The sequence below is a fragment of the Linepithema humile genome, chromosome 3, assembly GCF_040581485.1.
Source record: "Linepithema humile isolate Giens D197 chromosome 3, Lhum_UNIL_v1.0, whole genome shotgun sequence".
In the NCBI taxonomy this organism is placed as follows: Eukaryota; Metazoa; Arthropoda; class Insecta; order Hymenoptera; family Formicidae; genus Linepithema; species Linepithema humile.
The window spans coordinates 1,873,689-1,898,858 of NC_090130.1; the positions used below are offsets into that span (position 1 = coordinate 1,873,689).

The 25,170-nt window shown below is 34.6% G+C and overlaps 2 protein-coding genes across 7 annotated transcripts in view; one reads left to right on the top strand and one right to left on the bottom strand.

Annotated features, from left to right (window-relative positions):
• Positions 1-1,857, top strand: LOC105676561 (peptidyl-prolyl cis-trans isomerase G-like). Of its 2 annotated transcripts, none has more exons than XM_012374567.2 (2): positions 1-141; positions 371-1,857. In XM_012374567.2, the coding sequence occupies exon 2, from the start codon at positions 436-438 to the stop codon at positions 1,417-1,419; it is 984 nt and encodes a 327-aa protein (XP_012229990.1). In that variant the 5' UTR covers positions 1-141; positions 371-435; the 3' UTR covers positions 1,420-1,857. The 2 variants fall into 2 exon arrangements, with proteins under 2 accessions (XP_012229990.1, XP_067208268.1); XM_067352167.1 differs by lacking the exon at positions 1-141 and adding an exon at positions 145-284.
• The window catches only part of Piezo (piezo type mechanosensitive ion channel component), a 27,899-nt gene continuing 4,586 nt past the window's right edge, over positions 1,858-25,170 (bottom strand). Inside the window, exons 3-40 of one of the 5 annotated variants that reach the window (XM_012374359.2) lie at positions 22,726-22,941; positions 22,298-22,533; positions 21,669-22,100; positions 20,655-20,786; positions 19,633-19,680; positions 19,133-19,250; positions 18,945-19,054; positions 18,602-18,868; positions 18,169-18,495; positions 17,955-18,100; positions 17,725-17,871; positions 17,529-17,656; positions 17,303-17,445; positions 17,060-17,236; positions 16,458-16,962; positions 16,280-16,375; positions 15,749-16,194; positions 15,154-15,556; positions 13,620-13,682; positions 13,110-13,255; positions 12,350-12,526; positions 10,619-10,909; positions 10,437-10,513; positions 9,630-9,707; positions 7,901-7,981; positions 7,060-7,336; positions 6,812-6,975; positions 6,593-6,736; positions 6,334-6,501; positions 6,015-6,162; positions 5,722-5,936; positions 5,494-5,652; positions 5,299-5,425; positions 4,723-5,129; positions 4,286-4,587; positions 3,979-4,216; positions 3,635-3,862; positions 1,858-3,418 (exon numbers count right to left, since the gene is read on the bottom strand). In XM_012374359.2, coding sequence (XP_012229782.1) covers positions 3,307-3,418; positions 3,635-3,862; positions 3,979-4,216; positions 4,286-4,587; positions 4,723-5,129; positions 5,299-5,425; positions 5,494-5,652; positions 5,722-5,936; positions 6,015-6,162; positions 6,334-6,501; positions 6,593-6,736; positions 6,812-6,975; positions 7,060-7,336; positions 7,901-7,981; positions 9,630-9,707; positions 10,437-10,513; positions 10,619-10,909; positions 12,350-12,526; positions 13,110-13,255; positions 13,620-13,682; positions 15,154-15,556; positions 15,749-16,194; positions 16,280-16,375; positions 16,458-16,962; positions 17,060-17,236; positions 17,303-17,445; positions 17,529-17,656; positions 17,725-17,871; positions 17,955-18,100; positions 18,169-18,495; positions 18,602-18,868; positions 18,945-19,054; positions 19,133-19,250; positions 19,633-19,680; positions 20,655-20,786; positions 21,669-22,100; positions 22,298-22,533; positions 22,726-22,941 — 7,679 coding nt within the window. In that variant the 3' untranslated portion in view covers positions 1,858-3,306. The remainder of the gene's footprint in view (positions 3,419-3,634; positions 3,863-3,978; positions 4,217-4,285; positions 4,588-4,722; positions 5,130-5,298; positions 5,426-5,493; positions 5,653-5,721; positions 5,937-6,014; positions 6,163-6,333; positions 6,502-6,592; positions 6,737-6,811; positions 6,976-7,059; positions 7,337-7,900; positions 7,982-9,629; positions 9,708-10,436; positions 10,514-10,618; positions 10,910-12,349; positions 12,527-13,109; positions 13,256-13,619; positions 13,683-15,153; positions 15,557-15,748; positions 16,195-16,279; positions 16,376-16,457; positions 16,963-17,059; positions 17,237-17,302; positions 17,446-17,528; positions 17,657-17,724; positions 17,872-17,954; positions 18,101-18,168; positions 18,496-18,601; positions 18,869-18,944; positions 19,055-19,132; positions 19,251-19,632; positions 19,681-20,654; positions 20,787-21,668; positions 22,101-22,297; positions 22,534-22,725; positions 22,942-25,170) is intronic. The other 4 variants (XM_067352163.1, XM_067352164.1, XM_012374362.2 and 1 more) reach the window with 4 other exon arrangements.

The following is a 25,170-nucleotide window of genomic DNA, read 5'->3' on the forward strand; positions in this document are numbered from 1 at the left end:
TATAATATAAGGAGTAATTGCCCAGTGCATCAATTTTCTGATCTCGAACATGGCATTGCCGCCCAGTATGCGATCAGCTGATCGTCTAACCTAAGTTTTACGCTTCTTCGCGTTCAAGTTCACGTTCGCAGGCGAGAGAAGGTTAGCGCGACGTTTACTATATTTAATTCCGGATGTAGTTAATTGCTCACATTGTGCGTTGTAAATTTGCGAATGCTTTGTATATCGTGTGTGCTTGACATCACTAATTCAGTAACAAGATATTTGTGTTTTGTAATTTACGAGTACTGCATTTTTTTATTTGTTATTGTAACTTTATTTATTATGTCTAAGAATGTATTATTATTTTATATTTTTTTTACCTTTTCAGTTATCGTGGTATGTCTACTGTAGACATCACAAATATTTACATACGTTCATCTACAGACATCCAAAATGAATGATTCCTTCTTGGAAGAGCTGGAGTTATTACCCAAAGAAGCAAAGAAAAGCAGTCAAGTGGATCGTCATATAACTACCAGGCATGCTACTTCATCTCCATTACTTCATTTTTCTGAACAAAGTGAGAGGGATAATGTAAAACGATCACAAAAGGATCCTGACATTGTAACAACTCCGATTATTCCTGATGTAAAAATTACAAGCAGCAAAGATTCCTCTAGGGATTCCAAGAAACAATTGGATCAGAATGTAAAAAGACATTCTGTAAATATAAAAGTATCAGAAAAACCTGACAAAGTTACAGGAAAGCCTGTTGATGTGAGAACAAAAATGGACAATGAGAAGCAGCAGAGTATTAGCGGAGAACACAAAGTAAAATCGCAAGATGTAAAATATCTTAAAATGCCTGAAAACAAAATCAGAAACAAAGATCGTAATCGACATTCTGGGTCACATAAGGAAACCACTCATTCCCTGAATACTTCTACTAAAGAGAACAGACGTTCCCCTGACTCTCTCAACAGTCATTCCTCGGATACTTCTAGTAAGGAAAATAGCCGACCCTCAGATTCCTCCAAAGAGACCGGTTTTCGGGATTCAATAAAAGAGAAGGGAAAGTTACCTGATAAGTCGAAAAAATCAGTTTTCAAAATACAAGACCAAGATCCAGTCGCTTTGCTTACAGCTATCAAAGAATTGATAAGCACATATACCAAGCAGGAAAGCACAAAGATTCTACGTACCATGCAGGAGCTCCATGTCAATTCACAAGCAACTTTGATAAAAAGTCTCTTGGACCAAACAGATGATTTAATTATAGAAATGCATCCCAGCAAAGATTCCGCTAGAGTGAGAGCACTGGTTGAGGAGAATGAACGGTTACAGCAAGAGTTGATTGCTTTGCGAATGCAAAACGAGGATCTGCAGAATAAATTAGAAAAGCTTGAATTTTTGAAACAAGAAAATACGATGAATTAATATAAGCGTAATCGCGATCGCGCTTAAATAAATATTCTTTTAATACGCAAAATGCCAATTATGACGTTCATGATGCATTTTAACTGTTTGCCATTTTAAGAAACGTATATCGCATGTTGTAAGACTGGGAAAAAAAAAAGTTATTCTTGCTTGAGGAAATTATATTTACTATTTAACTATTAATATCCATATTTAACTTTATCTAATATTTAATCGTGATAATCTAAAAAATAATAACATGCTATCATTTAAGTATTAATCATTATAATATGATAAAGTATAAGAGGCCTTATTAAAATTTAATTACACCATTGTTAAAATAATTTATTTTTATACTATAAAATGTTAGATATAATAGCTCACATATACGCACACTTTTTAAGAAGAATGTAAGAGTTGTTTCATATTTTCTATAATAAAATATACTTAATAAACAAATTTATATTTGCTTATAAAAATTTATTTCTCTGATTACATTTCCAATTCCGTTTTCCACAGTTCCTAATATTAAGAAAAGTATTTAGAGAATGTATGTTTGAAAATGTTGTAGCGTTGCATTAATGAGCCGATATACATATATATGATATACATTTTTCTATATACATATTATTTAAATATATATTTAAATGTATACAAATATTTTTAATTTCTTTCTTGCGAGACACATTTTTCATTAAATATTTAAGAAGTGGACGTCATGACTAATTTGCCAAACTACATGGCTACATACTGAAACTTAAAAAAACGTATAAAAAAGTTTGAAAAGCCATCATATCGGTGACAAGAAATTCACGATCAATAGCTTACAAATAACTTCATATTACAATTTTAAATGCATATCTAAGCACATATTTCATTAAGCACACAAACTTAAATGTATATATCTAAACACATATTTCATTAAGCACACAAACTTCCACGATAAAAGCACTTCAAAATAATTGCACTGTTCGTTGATAGCTAAACTCATTTCTAAAAATTTTTTATGACGCTAATGTTAACATATTGCAAAAATTCTTGGAAAAAATTATAATGCATAGTAAAAATGCACGTATTATAATAATAACATTTTGTAACTAATAGATATGTGTATTTATTCACGAACAAAGATATTTCTCAAATATTTATATCTATGTTATGCTCTTTTTGGTATATAATTTTTAAGATAAGAACAGTCATTTCGTTATTTTTTATTTTACAACAAATAGGCTCATACTGAATTCCTGAGTTCTCTTACGATAAAAGCTATCTTCTTTTCCACATTTGAAAACTTATACACGAAACTATTATTATATGCAAGTTTTATCCACAACATCATTCACATTATTGAGACAAACTCTTAAATTATATTACAATGAGAAATATGCTTTCTCTTTCTCTTTCCCTCTCTCTCTCCTGCTCTATGTATGTTAACGTATAATATATTTTTATAAATAGCGTGATACTATTGTAAAATATGTAATCGCGAAACTTTGGTCGGAAAGCTAGTTTTTCAGCAATATAAGCTGTTGAGCTTTCTTTGAATTTTTGTGCTCGAAAAATCTTAATAATTCTTATCAACAAAGAATATTTATAAATCAGTATTCATAAGAGAAATATGCAAACATGCATAAACAACGCAAGTTTGTTGTTGCACAAATTCAAAAGTGTTTCTCAAGCTTGAAAGTTTAGTTTCTTTGGCAATTCCATTTTAAACAGGACGTGTGTCCTTGTATTTCTTAATAATGCGATTCTAAAAATGACTTTCATTATAAATGTTATTTTGTTCGTCTGGCAGAGAAAAACCTATTCCAAAGAAATGCATTCCAGGTTTCCCATATTGAGTAATATTTGCACACGTGCAATCAATTATTTAAGAACTTTCTTTTCCTCCTTTCGTTCTACGGTTCAGTCACGATGAGAGTGCTCTTCCTGTCTTCTTCCTTCTCGTCCTTCTTCTTCGTCTTCGTCTTGATCTTCGTTATCGGTTCTCTCCCCTTCTTCAGGTGGTCTCGTCCACCTAACAAAATGATCTTTTTAGAATGATGTTTGATGTATCATTAGTAATCAATTGTATCATTATTTAATCAATTATTACTCCGTCTATAAAGTCTTTTGTGTTAAATTTAAATCTGTTTCATGCATATTCCAAAATAGTTGTGCTTTTACATATAACAAAAATTATAAGCGTTCTTAACATCTATAATTCATACATTATATAGGACCAAAGTTTAACCTGATTAATGTTTCCGGTGATCTGTAGAGGAAGATTAATTTGGCAAACAAGTCTTCTTCGAGACACAAGTCGCCACTCTCGCGGACCAAGTAGATATCTAAGCAGAGACGAAGGATTCTGTCGACGTAAGGCAAATCGTCGAACATGATCTTGGGCGCCATATCACTGACAATCTTTCGCATCATCTGGCTTATGACTATCACCGCCGTGGTATATAATCCTAAGATCCTATTTGCCAATATATAATTTTTAATTAACGAATCATGATAATTAAAATTTTATAAAAATGTCATAATTTTTCGTAAAATTTTGTCGTAAGACTGTCGTTAGATTATCGAACTTACCCGAATCCACTGAAGAAACTTAAGCCCTCGGGGAAGGCTTTATCATTGAATAGGAACATCATGATATATTTGCAGTCATTTAATGGTACATTCATCAAGATGTCCTTGTACAACTGATCTGTGCATTCTTCATGGACTATCCACCATTGTTGATGAGCACAACAATCCTTTTCCGTCGATAACTGAATACTGATGTTTCTATAGATGTAACTGTCGTCTTCATCGTCGTCTATTAGCGCTAGAAACACAAAATATGTAATATTTTTGTTTTTAATACTGTTCTCCAATAATGTTCAAGTATACTTACATAGACGTCGCCCTCGCATTAATTGTGGAACAACATTGGTGGTTCTAGCAGTGACTTTGAGGAATTTCGGGAAAGCGCTTTGCAATGTTATGGATGCATTCATTCCGACAGGATCTTCTTTTAACATATCCACTAACGTTTGTCTTATAGGATTGAATTCTCCATTTACAAAAGGCGGTAATTTTATGTCACGAATTGTCGTGGTGATTCCAGTGGTATCTTTAGCATCTGTTTTTCTTGAAACCATCCATTCCACATGTATAACCACTGTCGTGATGTTAGAAGCCAGTTCTGCTTTCAATCTGAGAACAAAATTATAATTTTTTTTAAACCCTTTTATAGAATAAAAGCTGTGTCAATGTTATCAATCCCTTTTTCAAGAAAAATAATGAAACATTTCTGCTAAATATACTCAGATTTTTGATTATAGAACAAACCTGTTTCTATCGGGTGGCGAAATTCCCCACAGTTTTCTTGAAAAACCACTGAATCTTACAGCGGCTACGTCCGAATGAACGTAATTTTCGAAGAAAGTAACCGCTGATCTATCTGTAGAATATAAATCTGTAAGATGTTTGTATTCATCTTTCTTATATTCCATGATAGAACTGCCCTGCGCCGACATAGAGTAGATGGGCTCATACGGGCCGATTCGTATTTTCATGGATACATCGTAAGGCAAGTTTGATATGCCAACGGTGCTACCAAGCGCAAAGAGGAGCAGAGGGAACCAGATTAAACCGATTATGAGTAAGAGAGCACTCCCGCCTACTAAGTATTTGCTCATTTGTTTTTTCTTTTCTCCTCGTGGCTGAGGGAAGTCCGATTCGACACCCCTCATGCACTAAAATTTCACAAAATGTTATAATTTTTATGTGTTATACATGTGTGAAGAATATTATCATATAACTTAATGTTTCGACGTTGAAGAATAATTAATTGTACATTTTTTTCTATATATAAATATTAGATAGAAAGTGTTTCGTACAAATTATATTTTTTATAATGCGTACCTTGATTTGATAAATACTAGCAAAGATATCTTCCATTTTAAACCAGTCCATTATAGTCATGGATGTATCAGTCCAAATCCAATCCATCACTGCCCGAAGTTCGAAGAGAAACGGAACTAACATAAACCTGCGAGATTAATTTTAAGTCAATACACAGAAATAATGTAAGTACTCTTTAATAAACATTTTACCGACCCTTTGAATAAAACATAATTCACGATGCTGTACTTCTTGCACAGAAAGTTACCCAGAATTCGTGTCGGGTATCCTTGTCGCAATTGATAAGCCGCTAATAATAAATAGAAGCATTTCACCATGTACCATATTTGTGGCGCAAGTTTTTCGTTGAATTGTCTGTAATCATAAATATATGATGCATTCAATATATATAAACGTTTAGAAAAAAATAAAATAATACCTTACCTTTCCGTTACGCTCGGTAAAATGAAAAACATCCATAGATGAATACCAAATACCAAGCAGCACTGGAAAATCAATTTTCCCACGATAGACTTTCTAAGAAAGAGAGCTCTATCGATGACTATTAAAGCAAATTGTAATAATAGCATCAATAGAAAGGGCATAGGAACTCGATTTTCTTGAAAGTAAGCTGCTACTCCACCGTCGCCTTGTTGAGTCTAAAATTAATAAATGTTACATCAATATACATTAATAAATATAAATAATTTTCTCAATTTTACGAAGTGCTCTCTTACTCCGAATGCAGAGAATCCGAAGATCAGCAAAAGAAAGTTGAAGAAGTCACAAAGGAACATATAAGCGTAAACATTTGTTTTTTCTTTGCCGACTGGACTGATAATTCTCTCGAAAAAGTTTTTCATTGGTTCCGCGTATTTTGTCACGCTGCAAAATTAGAAAATTAAATTTTAACGTGTGTTTTAAGATGTTCAAATTCTTTAAAACACTATCGCTATCAATTTATTACACATACAATATTAAAAACTAATATCTTTTTTTTCAAATTAATAAATACACATGTTACACTTAAATGAAAATATATCAATAGCTATTTACGTCATATCCATCGTTTTTGAAAACGATTCACTGAGAGGATGCACTTCTTCTCCTTGCACAGCCACAAGTCTTTCATTATCGTCTGTTGTCGATGGGATACCGTCTGCGTTATCCGTTTCATGGACGCTCAAAATTCGCCCTTGTGGCGTCTTTACCTCCCCATGAGAACTGCATGATGAAAAATTAATAATATATTTACAATCGAAATTTCAGATATTGCAAGCATTAAACATTTTGTTTAGCCATAATTGCGACGTACTCGGTTTCTTCCTGCGTGCTAGGCTCTCCTTGTCCTTTGTCTGCAGACGGTGGTTTTGATGGTACCACGGTTAATTGAGAAGGAATAATTCTCCGCGGTTTTAACGATGGGGCTGTCCATTGACCCAAGGATTTTAGCATAAATCTACAAGTCAATCGTATTATAATATTTTTTATAAAATATGAATTGACGTGTTATTCAATGTATCTTATCATTTACCTATGGAAGAATAGCATAAGAAGTAGCAACAAATCCCAAAGAGCGTAATTTTTCCTTTTCAGAATGCCCATAATTCTTGGTAAATACAGTGGATAATTTGGCGGAGCAACTTGATTCCAAGGAATCAATTCCAATTGAAAAATGCATTTTATTATGACAATGGCCTGAAAATAGCGATTTTTATAGCATAACAGTTTGGTCCTTACACATTTGCATTCAGATTGCAAATTACAAAACTTATTTCTTACCTCGATATAAGCAATCAACGTCACCCAGAAAGTCTTCGAAGGTCGCGGAATTGTTAAAGAGCCCCACAAGAATACCATAAATGGCAACGGCGTGGAGAGTACAGAAGCGTTCTTAATTTGATGAAGGAACACCATAAAATAACAAAGTAAACTAGAGTGTGCCAGGATTCCAAACCAGATAGATGCTGCTAGCTGTATGATAGGCGGTTGATCCACTTCTGAGAGTTCTCTGACTTCTTCGTCTTGTTGAATCGCCAAAGCTTGCGAAAACAGCGTACTGCATACATAAAATCTTCCAATTAATTATATACTTTAGTTTAAACAAATTGTTTAACACAAATTCCTAGAAGAAAGATGATCTGTATATATTTTGGATTTTGTAGCAAAAATATCTTTGGATGCCAAAGTTATACAATAATGTATAAATTACAAGGATGCATCTTTCTTCTGTGGCAAATCAATATCAAAAGCACACTTAAAGCCCAGCTCAGGAACCATGAAGTCACACCTGAAAATAGAGCTGAAGACATTCGAAAAGATTACAGCATTTGCTACAGTGGACATCGTTGGTGTTTCTGTCGTCCACTGTGCTCGTCAAAAAAACACAGATTATTCATTACAAGCCCATTTTTTTGGCATGATCGTGTGTCAGGAAGCGATCCTTTTCCGTTTAAAGAAACGCCACAAAATGTAAATGTAATAAAAGGGAGGAAAGGATAATTGAAGAATTACGTCAATACGTGTTACATGCGAGGACAGGCGTGCAAATAATGCGTTTAAAACAGAAAAAAAGAGACCGAGCACATCGAGATGCCTGAGTTTCACGACACAGTTTTGGTACCTGGAGGAGGACATGTCCAATCCTCGCTCCAAACTCGGCGCCAGGATTCGGATGTGCGGTACCGTCAGCGTGCTCTCCTTCCTGACACAGACAACACCATGCTCTTTCTACGTTTACTTCGTACAGGTACATTTTAACCGCAAATAATTCTCAAGATATCCTCTAAGACATTTACAATTATTAATTCCACCAATCAGACATAATCGAATTTTAAGCAAAAACATAGATTAAGATAAGTGAAAGTAAAATAACGTTAAAGACAACGGAATATTAAATCAAAGGATGATCTGTATTTTTATTATCTCTTCGCCTTATTCTAATCTATCATTTCGGCTAATCGGCCATTATTTTGGATTTTTCTATAATACTTAAAGGACCAAATATCATAATTAAACGTTGATGTCTTGCAAATCATTTGAGATTAACAATTCTGTTAGATTGTTAGAGGCAACTTTGAAATAAAACTTATTTTTCATTCTTGTGACTTTTTTGTGCTAAGTCGATAACCAGATTATATCGACCCCTATCATATCAAGTAATTTTGATCTAGCCCGAAGCCGTTTGGGGTGGCGCGCTATGTACTCTAATAGTCTATCTATTAGGTCAACGACCGACCTTGCACATGGTCTTCCACCCACTACTGGCCATTGACCAGATGACGTAGTACGTAACGTCTACACGCACACACTCAAAAGTGGTGCGCCCGCGCTCGATTTTTAAAACGTTGTATCTCAGCGAAAAATTGACGTAGCGACATGCGGCAAAAACGGATCTTTTCTGCTTCGCGTCCCGCAGATGTCTATGATGAGCATATATGCTCTTATCATGACACCTATATATGTAGTATAATTATCAGTGTGTTTACTTACAGTATATTATCAGTATTATACTTCTGTAGGTACACGTAAAAATTTTATATAAAACAATGGATTATGAAATAAATATATCTAAAGATGTCATCCATCAGTTATACTATATTATACTTATTTGTTTACATAAATAATATTCACGTGTTTAGTTAAAGAGGATTCCAGTTTCTCAAAAATTGTTTAAGTATTGATATTAATCTATCAGTATTTGAATATTTTTTTACATTTTTCTATGTAACTTGTTAAAATTTATTATATATGCCATAGGGACTTACGACAGAGTCAATCCAGCATCCATGAATTGCTTCTTATATTTTTGATACCACGCGAATAGCATGCTGCTGGTCAGAAGGGACATCACAGATCTCACAATCAGCTACATGATTTGTCGTGATTTTTAATAGGGCTCGGATCTTTTCGCCGTAGATTAACACACTCGAGTTCGCGTGAGATATTCAAGCGTAATAAAGCATATTTTAAATGTTTTTTAAATTTTGCTTAACCTTAATTTTCAAATAAATTATGAAATTATTTTTATCAAAAACAAGAAAAATTGAATTTAGAAAATTAGTTTAAAATAAATAAAATAAATATTATTTGTTACAATTATAATATAATTTAAACGTTTAACTAAATTTATAAATAAAATAAAATAGACAAATACAGATAAAATTTAAAAGGATGCAAACATGATCTTGCAAAGAAATGACGACGTCTTATTTGCATCACCTAATACGAATAAGTTGAATGAATTTTTAATGGGGTTAGTATTGGTATAATAAAGTAGAAGTAATCTTAACTACATACAATAAACCATAATTTTACTGTTAAAGCATTTCACAGAAAATGTAAGCCCTTACCTTTCTTCCTGCGGGCGTGATTGGCTTGGACCTTCGCCAGGATCAAGCGTTTCCTCCGTATTGCCGTTCGTAGCCGATCTGTTACACAGCGAGCACATTTACTACTGGCATCTACGTATTTTCTTTTTATTTTGAAATCGCTAAACATTGCATATCGCTTTTTATACTTACACATTATTTAACCGGTATTAGAGTTTTTATTAATTTATGGACTAATAGAGAGGATACCGAAAAAAAGCAACAAAGTTATCACAAGTGTTCTTTGACGGCGACTAATTTTAGAGTATATCTACTTTGCGACATTAAATGCCAAGAAATTAATTCCTTATCGCATAATTTTGTCATAATAAATTATTCACTATCGTACAATCATATGTAAAAGTGAATAAAACAATATTTTTAATCGTTAGTTCACAAATATGTGAAATACATGCGATAAAGTATTAAAAAATAGGGACATAAATAAAATTATGTAATGTATCCAGATAAAGTCCCGACGTTTTGCAAAAGTGGACTTGTACGTCTGTTTATGTAAAACATATGTGCAAATAATAGCCATAAAAATGATAAATAATTTACGCAACTACGTATGTACAAGCAGATGCTTGAAAAGCCAGAAGAATATAGCGTGAAATTAATTAATATCCCTATGAAAGCGGCTTCTGACTAATAGATGATATAAATTTACCTAGATAGCAGGAGGATACAAAATTTTTCGCGACGCTAATAATAATAAATATACAGTCCCTTAATCTTGATAAATAAATTTAATCTTACGATTGGAAGAATTCATGGGAGCAAACTTACCGTTCTTGTATCATAGGTAACGGCTGCCACATTTGATTAATTCCTAGTCGCGTTCCCATTCTGAAATCTGGCTTCGCCTAAACATAATAATCGACACAGTATTGCAATGCGATATTTGACAAAATACGAATGTTTACGTGCCTGCAATTATTATATTTCTCTAAATAACGATTTATACATACCTTTAGAGTTTTTTTCTCTTTCGCTAAAACTTTGCGAATGTATCTGTAATCATGGGAGAATCGATTTAGGTATTTCGTCATTGAAATGAGGGTGCTGTTGATCATCACCAAGAGAAACTTGAAGTATGTAGAGAACGAAACTTTTTTCTTGTCCTCTTTCTCCTCATCGCTCTTCTTGTCTCCCTCTTTCTCTTCTTCTGCATCCGAAGGTTCTGGTGTTTTAGCTAAGTCTGTAATCTCTTTCTCTTCCGTTTCCATTTCTACTGAAGTGAGACTCGTCCGATCGGGACCCTAATGCATTTTTTTTAAATTTAGTTTAACATATTAAACATTGTCACACGGTGCTGAAACCGTGATAGCAAACTTGAAAATAATCAAATCTGTCGAGCGAAATGTGAAAGTGCATATTAAAGTGCATCGTGCAATAATGATTATTCGAGTATTAAGTATTCGAATAATTATTATTTTTCTATAAAAATTCAGAGATCAAAGTCAAGATTTTTAAATACTATTAGATTCAAATTAATATATTTGGTGTCTTGTTAAATTCGTTATCATATAATTTTTTATTTAAATAATTATATATGTAAAATATCGACAGTTTTTAATTATAATCAAGATTTATACAATTGATTATTTAATAATTGTTATATATGTATGTACTCTTACTGTACAATAAGCGTACAATAAGCGTGCAATTACAAGAATTACAATAAATTTAAAAACTGTGAAGTAAAGCTGGTTTGTGTACAATTTTTTTTGTACATCATCGACGAAGTACCTCGTCGTGGATTTGCGATTATAACATATAAATTAATTAAAAGTAAGTACGATGTTAAACGATGCGAAGGCAATAAAGACAACAGCAAGATTTCGCTTCCAATATTGCTTCTACGAAGCCGAGAGCTTAGGAGAGAAGAAAGGAATTCTCATCGAGAACTAAAAGCATCGTACAAATGTGAGTGATCTAATCGCCATTATCACAGAATACATTGTTGTTACCGTTTTATATTATGTGTTATCGTATTATATTATATTTAATAAAAATAATACCGCATAATATATAACAGTAAAAATACTGCAGAGAATATGCGTTAAAATATAAATTAAATTGAATAAAATTATTTTGTAAATTGTATTGGAAAAATACGAGAAGAATAATATTAAGGCGAAAATAATAAAAATACAATAAATTATGTTACTGTTAAGATAAAATAGAACTAAGATATAAATAAAATAGAGGGAATTCACAAGGAGCAGCACAGATTATTTTAACTGAACAAAAAAGCAATAATACAGTGAAACAAAACAAAAAAATACAGTAGCACTAAAAAATGATAAATTTTATAAAACAATAACCAGTAACCAAATCCTATTATTAATGAGATAGACCGCAGTTGATTTTTCTTAAACAGGGAGTTAATAATACATATATATATATTAAAGTTAAATATAAATATATATATTTTTTTAGAGTTTATAAAAAAAAAATGCAAATTTAAATTTTAAATTTGCATTTATATATATATATATATATATATGTATGTGAGAAATAAGTCTCCCTTAAGAAAGTCAACCGCACATTGCATCAACAGTGAGATCCGTCGTTTGCTCGACAGCTTTGCTTTTTGGAGACAGTATTATATAGAAAGGTAAAAAGAGTGACGATTATATGCAGATGAGTGCCTGCAGCGATCATGCAGCCTTTTAAAGGGAAAGGGGATGTCTCACATCGGTAGCCATGGCAGTGTCGGTCTCGGAGCGAGCGCTCAAATAGGACATGGACGATTTCTTCCGTGTCAAAGGTACGCTTCTACGTCGGAGTCTCAGGGCGTCCTTTTCGGTCCCTCCGTACATGGCGACGTGCGTCGCGATCTCAATGTCTGTCTTAATCAGCGTGTTCATCAACTGCAAGGAGACTTACGTGTCAATTCTCGCGATTCACCATCCATCGATCGATTTCGTGCATCGTTGCCGGCCGGACGTGTTGCGTGATCCCCTCCACGAGGAGGAGAGAGAAAGAGAAAAAGGGGGACAATGCGAACTGACAGTGCGAATTGTAGATTTAGAGCGAAAAGATGTGGATAATAATAGCGTATGAGGAGAGATTTTGGTTGCAATCATCACATGAAGAAATCCGCCTATCTTGCAATAGTCCATCCAAAATACTTTTTCGGAAAAATTTCAAAACATTTTTTCAGAGGATTATTATTTTGTAAATTGAAAAAAGAATAATGGCGCTTTCTTTCTATAGACACGAGAAACACACAGAAGATTTTACATGATTAATATTGAATACTTAATGATTTTCGAAATTTCTCCAGACAGCCTCGATGGACTATAATATCTTGATTAGAGAATTAGTAAAACTTAACAAGAAACCTTCATTGTTTCGACCGAATATTCACAGCATAGTCAAGTTAATACCGGAATCCTTGAGAAATCAAAATCAGTGAGTAATCCGATGCATATGTTTCTCAATTTTACATACCTCGGAGACAGTCATTCTCCTTCCCCGTTGCTCCTGTTCGCGGCGATGTTCCTTCTCCCTTCGGTCGGTGTCGCTGTCGGGAATCAAATCGGTGACGTCGTCATCATCCAAATCATCAAACATGTAGTAGTCGCCCGATCTGATAGCTAGTGAAAAAAAGAATTATCGATTTTTTTAACAAGTCTACTCGTGCTCTACATAATTATAAAAGCCACGATAGCCATGCATACTTGATAAAGATTAGAAAAAGGTGCGAGGACGATTAAGCACTTTTTGATTATTATACTATAATTATTACATTTTTCGTATTAAGAACGTACAAATATACACACAAATGTTAATAGATTATTAGGCAACTTATTTATCGATACAGAAGCTATTTACAGGGTACACAAACTTTACGTTAAACTGTTCATCTTATATACAAGTCAAATTGTGCGGAATAGATCTGGGATCATCAGGACATCGGATGTTTTTTTAGGACAATAGCTGTAAAGAATATACATTTACCCTCTCTGTTGGTCGTCGGCGCACGAATTCTATATAACGGCCGCGTTCTTGGATAGAGTTCATCTAATAAGAAAACACAAAACATAAAATAAAGATAAAAACTGAAGAAGATTGATGCAGAGCACATATATATTACAATATATTACACATATGTTATATCAGTAATTTTCAATTGAATCCTTCGATTCCACTCTTTGCAACTGGATTTTTGGGAAATTACGACCTATTAATAAAAAAAACTTTTTTACAAAAAATTTATGTTTTTGTAATCTCTTCTAAAATTTAGAGATTACAAAATAATGATAAGTATTATGAATAATGATAGAGCAAAGGAAGTAAGGAATAATGCAAAAGCGGATGGTTCCAAAAAAAAAAAATTAAAATAAATTAATAGAATAGAGAAATGTATGTAGAAGTATTATTTCTATCGATCTTCAGATAAATAGATAGACCTGCAAATGTATAAACATTTATATACAATGGTATTTTTCACGTTTAACACGAGTCATACTAGCGATATATTCTACTATTCACAAGAGAAACACCTAAAGACACGGCCGCTCTTGTGACAAGACGAACATCGGACAAGGTGAAGTGTTTCATAGAAGATTTAAGTGAGCGTGAGGAAGCGTATGTACAGGACACCGTAGCACACTGGCGACGAGGACGCTGTTGCTGACGAGTGATTACACGTGTGATGCGAGCGCGGGGAGCGGGACGTCGTCGAGATGATCGACTGGCGCGGAGTGTGCAGGCCGCTCGTCCACGGCGGCCCGATCGGGAAGCTGGACTGACGCCGATGTCTCATGGAGGACGTGAGCGACCGATCGGCCGGACCGCGATCGTAAGGCGGGGGCGAGAACACCGGGAACGTCTCGTCCGGCGATGGTCCCCGCGGATTCAGCTCGCTACTGGGTGGCGAGCCGAATGAGATACGGGTCGGCTCGAGGTAGCCCTCGAGACTGACCGTCATCACGGCGGAATTCGGCGTGGGCGCCTGCAACAGGGACGCCGCGCGTGGCGTCAACGGGGGCGGCTCGTCGTCGTCCTCGTCCAGAGGCGTCTGGTATCCTTGCGGCGGCGTGTGACCCGACACGCAAGAACTCACGCTGGGCGACCTCGCCAGCGGCGCCTGTCTCTCTTTTTTGACGCATTAAAGATACAGATATTTCGGGTATTATATCTGCCGCACGTAGTGATAGTGGAGCAATGGAGTGACAGTGATGTTAAGGAAAATGATGAATTTCGTGTTAATATGATGAAATTATTTGGAGATTAAGACGGTTAGAATAATGTCCTAGAGATCTTGAATGAAATTTGTCTTGCTTAAAATTAAAATGCTTGCAATAATATCACTGAAACGAAAGTTAAGTTTTACTTTTTGAAGAAAAGTGATATCCAGCCGGCGATTAATTCAAGATATCTCATGACCTAAATAAAAACTTGCAATCACTTTCTGAAGAACAAAGTTCATCAAAATTAGAGTTCTTCAAGATTGCTTTGACAAAACATTATTTAAAAACAATTGTCTTACCGACTTTGTGAGTCTGGGGCTCTTTGTAAGACGGTCCCTGTATCTTTTGTTGATTGGCCTTGATCTTGTCCATCTTGAACTTCAGCTTTTCTAAAACGGTCTTCTCCACATTCTCTTGGATTTCTATACGCTTCTGATGCAGCTCCTCGAGTAGCTCCGCGCCGCGAGACGCTAGAATGCTCATAGCTTTTGTCTCGTCTACTATGTGGAAGAAGTAGTAGCTTTTGAAGAGTCGTTTTTGTATCAAGAGAAAGCTAAAGCACAATCCATCCCAAACCATGCCGATGTCCTCACGGGAAACGTTACAATCGGCGGGACTCAACACTATGTCGCTAGAACTCTTGAACTTCTTCAGGCATGCGATACCCAGCAACTGCACCAGCCAGCAGCTCGAAGTTTCAAGCTAGTATTAAAATAATTTAACAATTTTTATATTTTTCTACACTTATAGCATGTTTTAGTTCATTATATTTTTAGTTTTGTGTTCAAATAAAAATAAAAATAATTTTTCACTAGTTTTAAAGAAACATGTAAATTACATTAAAAAAAAATTTACACAAGTAATATAAGTTAGTATTGTTGAAAAAAAACTTACGTCTTTGATGAGCACGCAGCCCACACCCTGAAGTAAAGCTTTCAAGAAAATGACAACGACATTATATCCGATCAGCATATTCCACCATTTTAAAATGGTTCTCATTGGTCTCAAGTAAAAATCGCTTCCTTGCCAAAGAAAAACGAACGCGCCAATAAGGTAGCCAAGCGAAAAGACATTTGTTCTCTTTGTTCCAGCCAGGAACATAATCGACAAGGTTACCCACATAAGACTCATCATGCAGCCACGTTTAAATACGTCCAGCCACGACTGAATGTGCGACACATAATCCTTCACAGGATTCACAAAAGTCGGCTTCTCCATATCTTGGAAGACGGAATAATTGTGGCCAGCTACGAAATCTTTGTTAGACTGTAAGAAATATTGGTGCTCGATGTGGAAGACCAGACTTTGCCGTACGATCATCATTAACAAAATAAAGTCACCTGTGTTCGAAATGAAAGAAGACAAAATAATTTCAAATAAAAATATTTTACAGTTCTTTTTTGTTAGTTCACAAATTAAACTTACAAATTAGTTTTTTGGGATTTGGCGGAGAATCTGGATCAGGAAGGTACATCCATTCCTGCAATCCCCTCATTACTTCAGATTCACCCCATGGATAGTCTAAAACAAAGAAAAAAAATTATTTATTATTTGTTCCTGCCTAATTTATCTTTGTGTCCAACGTAAAGACGCATTACTTTACCTATACAAAGCCACGAAGGCGGTGCTACGACAATGGCGTATTGAATAGGCAGAAAAATGATGGCGAAAAATCTGAAAAACGGCCAAATTCGCGCTACGGTTTTTCTTTTCAATGAGAAGAACAACAGCAACCAGATGCTGTACAGAACGGAATAAAAGTCCAGCCTGGTGCCAATCAGGGTAACGATTCCAATGAGGCACATTTCGAGGCCGAATTTATAGAAGCCATAGTTGAAGAGAAACTTGAAGCACTCCGGCAGTCCCTTGTCAGCGTCCGCCCTGGTGATAGTTGGAAACATCACTTGAGGAGTGTCCAATGATTCTCCCTTGCTATGGCGATAAAACCATTGGCGGACTCTGATGATTTTTCTAAAAGTCGTCACGGTAATGATGCCGATGTAGCCTTTCAGCAAATCCGGAAGTTGGCCCGGTCCTGCTTTCTTCATGCCGAACCATTCGGCCATGTTGTAGACGGTACTGCTTGCATTTTGTTGATCGTCATTTTTCTGAAATTATTTAAAATAATGAATTAAATCAAAATGAAAAATTGTATACAAATTTTTCTCATTATGTTATAACGAGATATTAATTTAGAGTCCTTACAGTGCAGTTGACGTTCCAATTGTCATGATTGATGTTCTGGATTTGATACAACATTTTCGTAATCGTAAGAAGCGATATTATGGAAGCTAACACGTTAATTGCTCTTATCTGTATGTTTCTTTTGAAATTAATCATCACGGCTACCGCGACGATGAAGAAGAAATTTATTGCACATACCTGAAACGAAATTATTTATTCATTAATCTTGAAATGCACGAGATAGATTGTGATAATTTTACTCACGTCGTTAGTGCACAGAAGAACGAATGAGATAAAAATAATCTTCTGCATATGAATTTCAAGGAAGAGCCAAGTGTAATTGTAAAAATTTACCAGATGCTTCGTCATTTTTCGAAATAGCGCGATTCTCTCTAATTTTGACATATCTGTAAGCAATTTGAAATAAATTTAATAAATGTATCATTATAATATTGACAAAATAGTAGTTGGTTAAAAAAATAATGCATACGTTTTAATTGTTTCAACGTGTACATCGTATATTTTTCGTTTTCAGTCAGCGTGACATCAGCCGGTGAGGATGTTGGCATATTTAAACTAGGAGAATGTCCTAGACTGGCTCGCTGAAAGCTTTCGGGCCTGAAATTGATAGAGATATCGTAAAATATTGTTATTACGTGTTAACATTTACAACTATTTATACAAACTCTAATCTGTCGATGTTGGTGACTTCGAGAAAGTCGTTGTGGAAATAATGAATCTGAAGCACTGTGATAATGACAAAGAATGTTGGCGTCAGCAATCTCACAAATAGATCTTTAATTTCGTAAGATTCTAGTCCAATATCCATTTGTCTGAATTGATAAAAAATAAATATGAACAGTGGCAGAAATGTAAATAATTAATAAACAAGATAATAATTGAAAGTAGTACTCACAAATTTTCGCTAACACCAATGTATTCCCAATATGCTGGGAAATTCTTAAATTGGTAAGTGTAGACGAGAATCAGCATGATGATCGAATATCCGATAACAGTTAGCCAAAATCCGTACATTATTCTCCTCCACGCTATCCACGATATCTAAAATTTTCCCGATATTCATTTCCGTCGACAAAGATTTGCGATTGACATTTATCGGAATACAATACCTGAAACGTGATAACGAAAACGAGGAACAATAGCATGTAGACTATTCTGAAGAGCGTCATGCGTTCGCCTGTTATGCCGCAGATGAACAGCATGATTGCCACCACGGCGATCCAGAATTTGGTTAATAAGTTTTGCAATAACTTCCCGACGTTTTTCATGAACTTGCTCTTGATCTCTGGCGTCTCGTGAGTCATGGCAGTCGTCGCCGTCGAGACGGACACGTGCAATGGTGCTACCATGTCGCGCAGAGTAGAAGACCGTCGCTGCTGCTTTCGTTCTACCATATATTGCCTCGTAGTGATCCAGAACATCGAAATAAATAGACACTGTGCAAGAACAAGTCGCGCATTAAGCATTATTTTACTATCCATAATGCAAAATGAATTTATTTTTCAAAAGAGATTTAAATTTAATTTTGCAGAAAGTGCACACCTTAACTATTAGATGCCAGCGACCGAGTTCGTCGGCTTTAGCAAAGCCGATTTCCAACATTTTCACGCCGCTCACCACCCTTGGCAATTCTTCGTCCGTCAAATCCATACTGTAAACGAATTGTCCGAGGAGCAGGAGAGTAGCATAGAACACAATAAATGGAGAGCATTTCATCATGGAAGCACGTTTGTTGGGAACCATCCATAAAATCAACGCCCACAGAAGTAAGACGAATGTCGTCCAGCTATGGTACATTATGCTCCACGTCTAAAAGATGAAAGAAATAACAGTTTAGTTACTTCAGTCCTTGAGTTGAATTATAGAATTTGTTTCTAACACTTACCATCATTATTATATTTGAGGCAAGATACGAGGAGTTAACTATTAATTGGAAGATGGAGTACACTGCCATGATTATTTGTTCCAGGATACCTGCCGACTCATCCGGCGCTCCTAATTTGCGAGATTGTTAATTAATTATTTCATTCAATTTTTTTACGCATGAAATCATTATACTTTTACATTTATTACCTTCGCTGAGACTCTGCATTTGTATGCTATCGTCCTGCTGACCATCCTGATTAACGATGATGCTTCCGGTGGTGGAATCTTGAAGAAGCCCCGTCCTTCCGGAACCAAATCGCATCAGCTGTGCATAAAATCAAACGCCTTTATTTTTCTAGTGCTTTGAATAATAATTATCAATGCTATCTTTTTACAAACTTTATCATTACGTTTCTTTTTCTAACTCAATTTTTTTAAAAACTTTTTTTTACTCGTCGACAATAGCAGGCTCATGCAAAGTGTAATGTGTTTACCTTTACCATATTATTAATGTTTATCAAAATCTTGTTAATAATGACGATTGCGTTGTTTGAGATCAATTCGTGCAAACGTACGCCAGATTTCGTGCCATTTGCTCGAATGAAATCTCGAGCAGCTTGGCGATGTCTATTTATATCACATGCATAGGAAGAGTGAATTGTTAATGAATAATTAATTAATCATGCATATTTAATTGGTATACGTACAGGCGTTCGCTCGTCGATTGTTGGTAACGACGAATCTACGACCGGCTTCTAAAACAATGGCAAACTAAACATAGCAGCACATCCAAACGGAAAAGGGTTTTTGCGCAGCATAAAACAACAACTGCACATCTGGAAGGCGACAGCAAATAAAAATACGGAGAGTATTTTTTAATAGGCAAACAATTAAAAAAAAATATAATTACAATTCGCAGACAGAACAGCTTAGGCATAAATTGACGATAAATGAAGCTGCATTATGACTGCTAATAGCGTTCCATATTAAAATCGCTTGTGCAATATTACTGATTGCATGCGTCACATAACTTGAGAAAAATGCGTAGATAAAATTTCCTACAAACAATTAGTAAAAATAAAACAGTAAATAATCAAAAATATTAAAAAAGAATAAAAATTGTAAACGCTCTGACGATTAAATAATTTAAATCACGAAAAAGAGAGCAAAAAAAAACTGCAGTCGATTGTTCGTACTAATTGTATTTATGTTACAAACGTTTCAGCCTATCACCAAGTTATCTTTAACGTAACGAGAATAGATAGAAATAACTAACAAACCACATTAGTATTACAAAATATATTAAAAATAATTACAGTACGGTAACCTACTTACAAACTAATGATGATCTGATGACAAGTTGAAACATTTGTAATATGAATAACAAATACATATAATCAGCACAAACAACCGATGTAACTTCTGTGTTTTATAACGAGAAAAAAATTAAAAAATTATAAATTTAAAAATATTATTTACAAAATCATATATTTAAACGCTTGACAGTTTAGGAAAACATCGAAAAGATAGCGATACTTTTACCGAAATTGACAATTAAATAATTAGAAAATAGAATTGGAATAAAAAATGTAATTTTGGCATTGTGAGTGCAGTACGTAATAATGCGATGCAATCTGAAATAAAATATAGCTGACAAAAAAAAATTGCATAATCAAAAATACATGTGAAAATATCAATAAAATAGTCGGCTCATGTCACGAATCCTTACGCGAGCCTTACGTCGCGCTGATTGCCATCGTTGGGAAGGTGTCCTATGTCTGACGGACACGTGTCTGGACAATGAAGTGTCCAGATTTTCCAGTTTGCCGCTTAATCGTGTTGCGTCCTTCGCCTGTAACGCCTTGTTAGTAAAAGCAAGATATTTTCAACAAAGTTTTCCAGAAATTCGAGTGAAAAGAATCGCCAAAGTTACATCACATTCAGGTATTTTCTAAAATTTTCTAAATGTTAAATAATCTTTTCTATAATTCGACAATAGTTTGATCCCTTTTTAAATTTTAATTTTGTAGAAATATGTATAAGCAATTTAATATTTGGCGATTCCATTTTTATGATCCACTTGACAATCTTGATTACATGCTGACATTTTAAGTTAGTTCAAAAAGTTCTTGTTAAACGTTCAACGGATATTCGCAGTAATATTAATTATTCCTTCCCCATAAATGGATTAATTGCGTTACACGCAATAGGCAGGTGGCGTATAGCTCGGGAAAGTAAAGGTGTCCAAGTTTAGAGCGTACCCCAAGCTCTAGGAAGAGAGCTTCTCAATGAAGAGAAATGCGTTCGATACATTATTTCTAATTCGATAAATTGTATGGACTACACAAAGATATTTAATTCTATCGCTATTCTATCGCAATTAAATCTTATTAATCACAACACCAAATTTCCATCAACCTATAGTAGTTTTTTTATATAGAAATTATTTAGCTTCAAGTATTAAATATTAATCTAACACAGAAATACCACAGTTGCGATAATGATATATTTTATTAATTATAATAATAATTATAAAATTAATAACACTATTACTAGAATATGAAAGATTCTAGATAATGAAGCGTAGGTGTTAAGAACATTTATGCTCTCTAATATACTTCGTAATATCTTTATATATTCTATTCTAATGTCGATTAGCGATTAACAGTGTTTCGATTCAGAAGAAATCATCATTTCTTAGAATATCGTAACCTCGATTAAATAGAAAAATGTGCGAACTCACCGGTTTTTTACTGAGAAACTGCGACTGCAATGCCAGGACGTAATACAGCCAGAAGAGCCGCAAAGCATATCCGTAAATCAACCAATCCGCATCGTCAGTATATTCCACGTCTCTCGGGTCGCTGCAGTTGGTGTGATAAACTGCGGCTAGGGCCAGGTAGCGCGACCAGGCGCTGGACACTGGAATAATCTCCTGCGGCCATTCGTTTTGATACGCGAGCAACGCAACGATGTGAACGATCACGATGACCATGACGATTCTGCAAATCACGGCGAAGCCCTTTCGCAGATTTCTGTTGCAGGCCCAGCACGTGGCGGCGCCGAGGAACACCAGGAAGTAAAAGGCCGCCTCTATCGACGGTTTCAAGGCCGCCGCGCAGCACAACGAGGCTAGGACGACGTAGGTGCCGATACCACCCAGGAAGTTGATTATCTGAATGCGCGTAGGTGTAAGTTATCTTTCACTGAACATCGATTTTTTTCTCGCGAAACGCTTATAGGACATGCTGCGTAGAGTCACATTTTACAGAATGTATGGTGTTGAAAGATTTGGAGATTGCATAAATTATATTAATCACTGAATAATTCACTTTTTAATAGAGACATCGGCTTCCTTTGATATGAAATTACCTTTGTGGTGCTGTCGTCCGTTTTCTTCCGCTGGGAATTATTCTCCTGACGAAGACCAGTCTCTTCCTCCTCCTCGCTAATACGTTTTTGCGTGAGGAAGCGACATATGAAATACACGGCGAGCACGGTGGGCAAAACAATAAATTCCGGAGTCAGCCAGTAGAATACTTCCCATACAGATGCGCTATCTAATCTGACGAAGCCTATGTGTCGGAAGAGTCTCTCCACGAATTCGCCTAAAAATGTATTGTTTTATTCTTTTAAGAATAAGATAATCTTGTGCATTTTATTGTAATCCTTAATCTAATATTTCGTTGTGCTTGAAAAAACATATTGTGCAAACTTATCACATTTACGAAAATTATAAAATGATTACAAACTGTGGAATTTCAAAGGCAATATAATATTTATGTCAGAGTATTGCTTACAATTTTCCAAAAAGTATCCGTAGGGTGGTAGCGCTAGTAGAGCGATATGAAAGGTGATCTGGGCTATAGCTACAAGAAAGGCTAGGCAGATGCAGATCTTTAGGTATATTCCCGTATGACCTGTCATGGTTCTGTGCGTCGGTATTGGGACCATCGGTGAATACAGCATCAGTCCCAAATAAATGATCGACAATCCTACTGGTCGCCATATTGTGCCTAAAAGATTAAAATTCATCTAGATTTAGCACCCAAATTTCGGTAAAATCAATAGTGTTTTAATTATCCTCTGACAGAATTATTTTTAAAATTATTTAATATATAAAAAGATTCATCAATTTTAGAGGTTTTTCAAAAATTGTTATGTACGTAATCAGCACATTATTAATTAGATATTGCGATAATTTTACGAATTATAATTACAGCAGAAATATTTATAGTACATTTTTCGACAGAACCTACTCTATTTCAATTACAAAGTGATTCATCCCACATTTGCTTTAGGGGTTTCATCAAAGAGACCTTTCATCGCCGATTTTACAAGATATACGATAAAGTACATAAACTACATGCAACTTTTGATGGCACGGTGACGACTATTTCTACGTTTGCGAAAAGGTCATTTACGATAGGAGAGAAATTGTTCGTGGGGAAAATTACATCCAGTCAATAACAAAGCCGTTCAAGAAAATGGCACTTCAATCCCTCCGAGTATTTTGTCAAGACCTTTGCTTTTTAATATTTTATTTAGAGCGCAATATATTTTTAAAGTTTACACGTTATGTCTCTATATGCGCTTAAGTTAGAGCCATAAAAAATAAAAGAAGTTTCTTAGATAAATATATTTTTGGCATAAATATATCCGCTATTAAATTAGCACCCGGTATATAGCTAGAACAGACGCACTTGGTTGATAATTAATGCGAATCATTCTGTGAAGTTTAGTCTAACAGCGATAATTACTTTCGCGTAACGAAGCCAGTATTTCACAAATGAGTTGTTTGCGTGCTGGTTCAGTTAGAATATACGTTCTTTGAGATTATCGTATGTATATTGTATCTCATTTTTAGTCGTCGTCTCTAGCGATTTACATATCTATTCGTGGCACGCGTTATATTTGTTCACAGATAAATAACGACATTGTGTCGTTGCCAAGTAAAGTTCATCTCAAACGTGCATAATTTGCGTTAATTATTGCGACAATTGCCATTGTAATTTTATTGATCAAAAATTTATATACAAATTACAGTTTTTACACTTTTCCTAATAATATTTAATTTTTATACAATACAATTGCTACGCGTTTAAGAAATAATGGGTTAATTACCAATTAATTATTTTATGTTACAGCAACGATATTCACTTTTAGTTGTTTGATTGTAATTTATTCGCGCTTAATGACCGTAGCAAGAACGTGAAGTCGTTATAAGCCTCCTATCATAACTCTTTTTTGTGAGGTCAAAGGCGTTCAGGCCTAGCCTAGAAGATTCCACGATCACGAAATTCGTTCCGGAAATAAGAAGGCCGCACGCATGAAATTTTCGCTAATGTTCCTTTCGTGAAACACGAAGCCAGCAATGTTGTAATTAATTATTATAGTTGTGATAGTTTCACAATTTGTTATTGTACACAATGAATCTTTTATTTTACTTATATTGAGTTAATGTAATTTGTACTTTGATAGATAAATAAATAATATTGGTTTTTATCATTTCAAAAATATTATGTAGTAAAAACATGATAATTAAAAACTTAATGTCTATTAATAAATTATAATTATGTGTTCTTATATCAGATAACATGTACAGTCTAGCAGACTAAAGTTAAAATATAAATAACTTTTTTTGTACAAGAGAACTCTTAAATTTTTTTCGTACTTATTTTCGAACTTATGCTTCGATAAAACTGTGATTGGACTTGTTTAGACAAAGTTAGTGAGTTTTGTCGTTTCATGATACGGATATGTGAGTTCAAGCGCCTATTCTCTAATTTTAGAATGTTCTTCAAGCCACTCAGAGACACATGTCCACGTGATGTCAACGTGGAATGCACGAAAATTCTTGCGTATTATCCTTCCCACATATTTTGTATTTTACATAGAAACATATTCGCTTTGATTATATCATTTATTAATTGCAATAATTCTTTTTGAGCGAAATGTGTTTTTTTAGAGTAAAACACATTAAATGCGTTTTGCGAAAAAAGAAAATCACTGAAATAATTCACATAACTTAAAGTCGTTTCTCTCTCTTGTATTAGGAATTAAAGTAATTAAAGATTACGGAGCATAGCAAAAATCATTAGCGATAAACGGCAATGTATTGAAAATATTTCAGCATACAGCAAATTGATAACGCAATGATAAATCTTGACAGTATTACTCTTTAGCTAATAATAGACGGATCGATACAAAAGGTTGATTCGATAAAATTTATTATCTAATTTTTT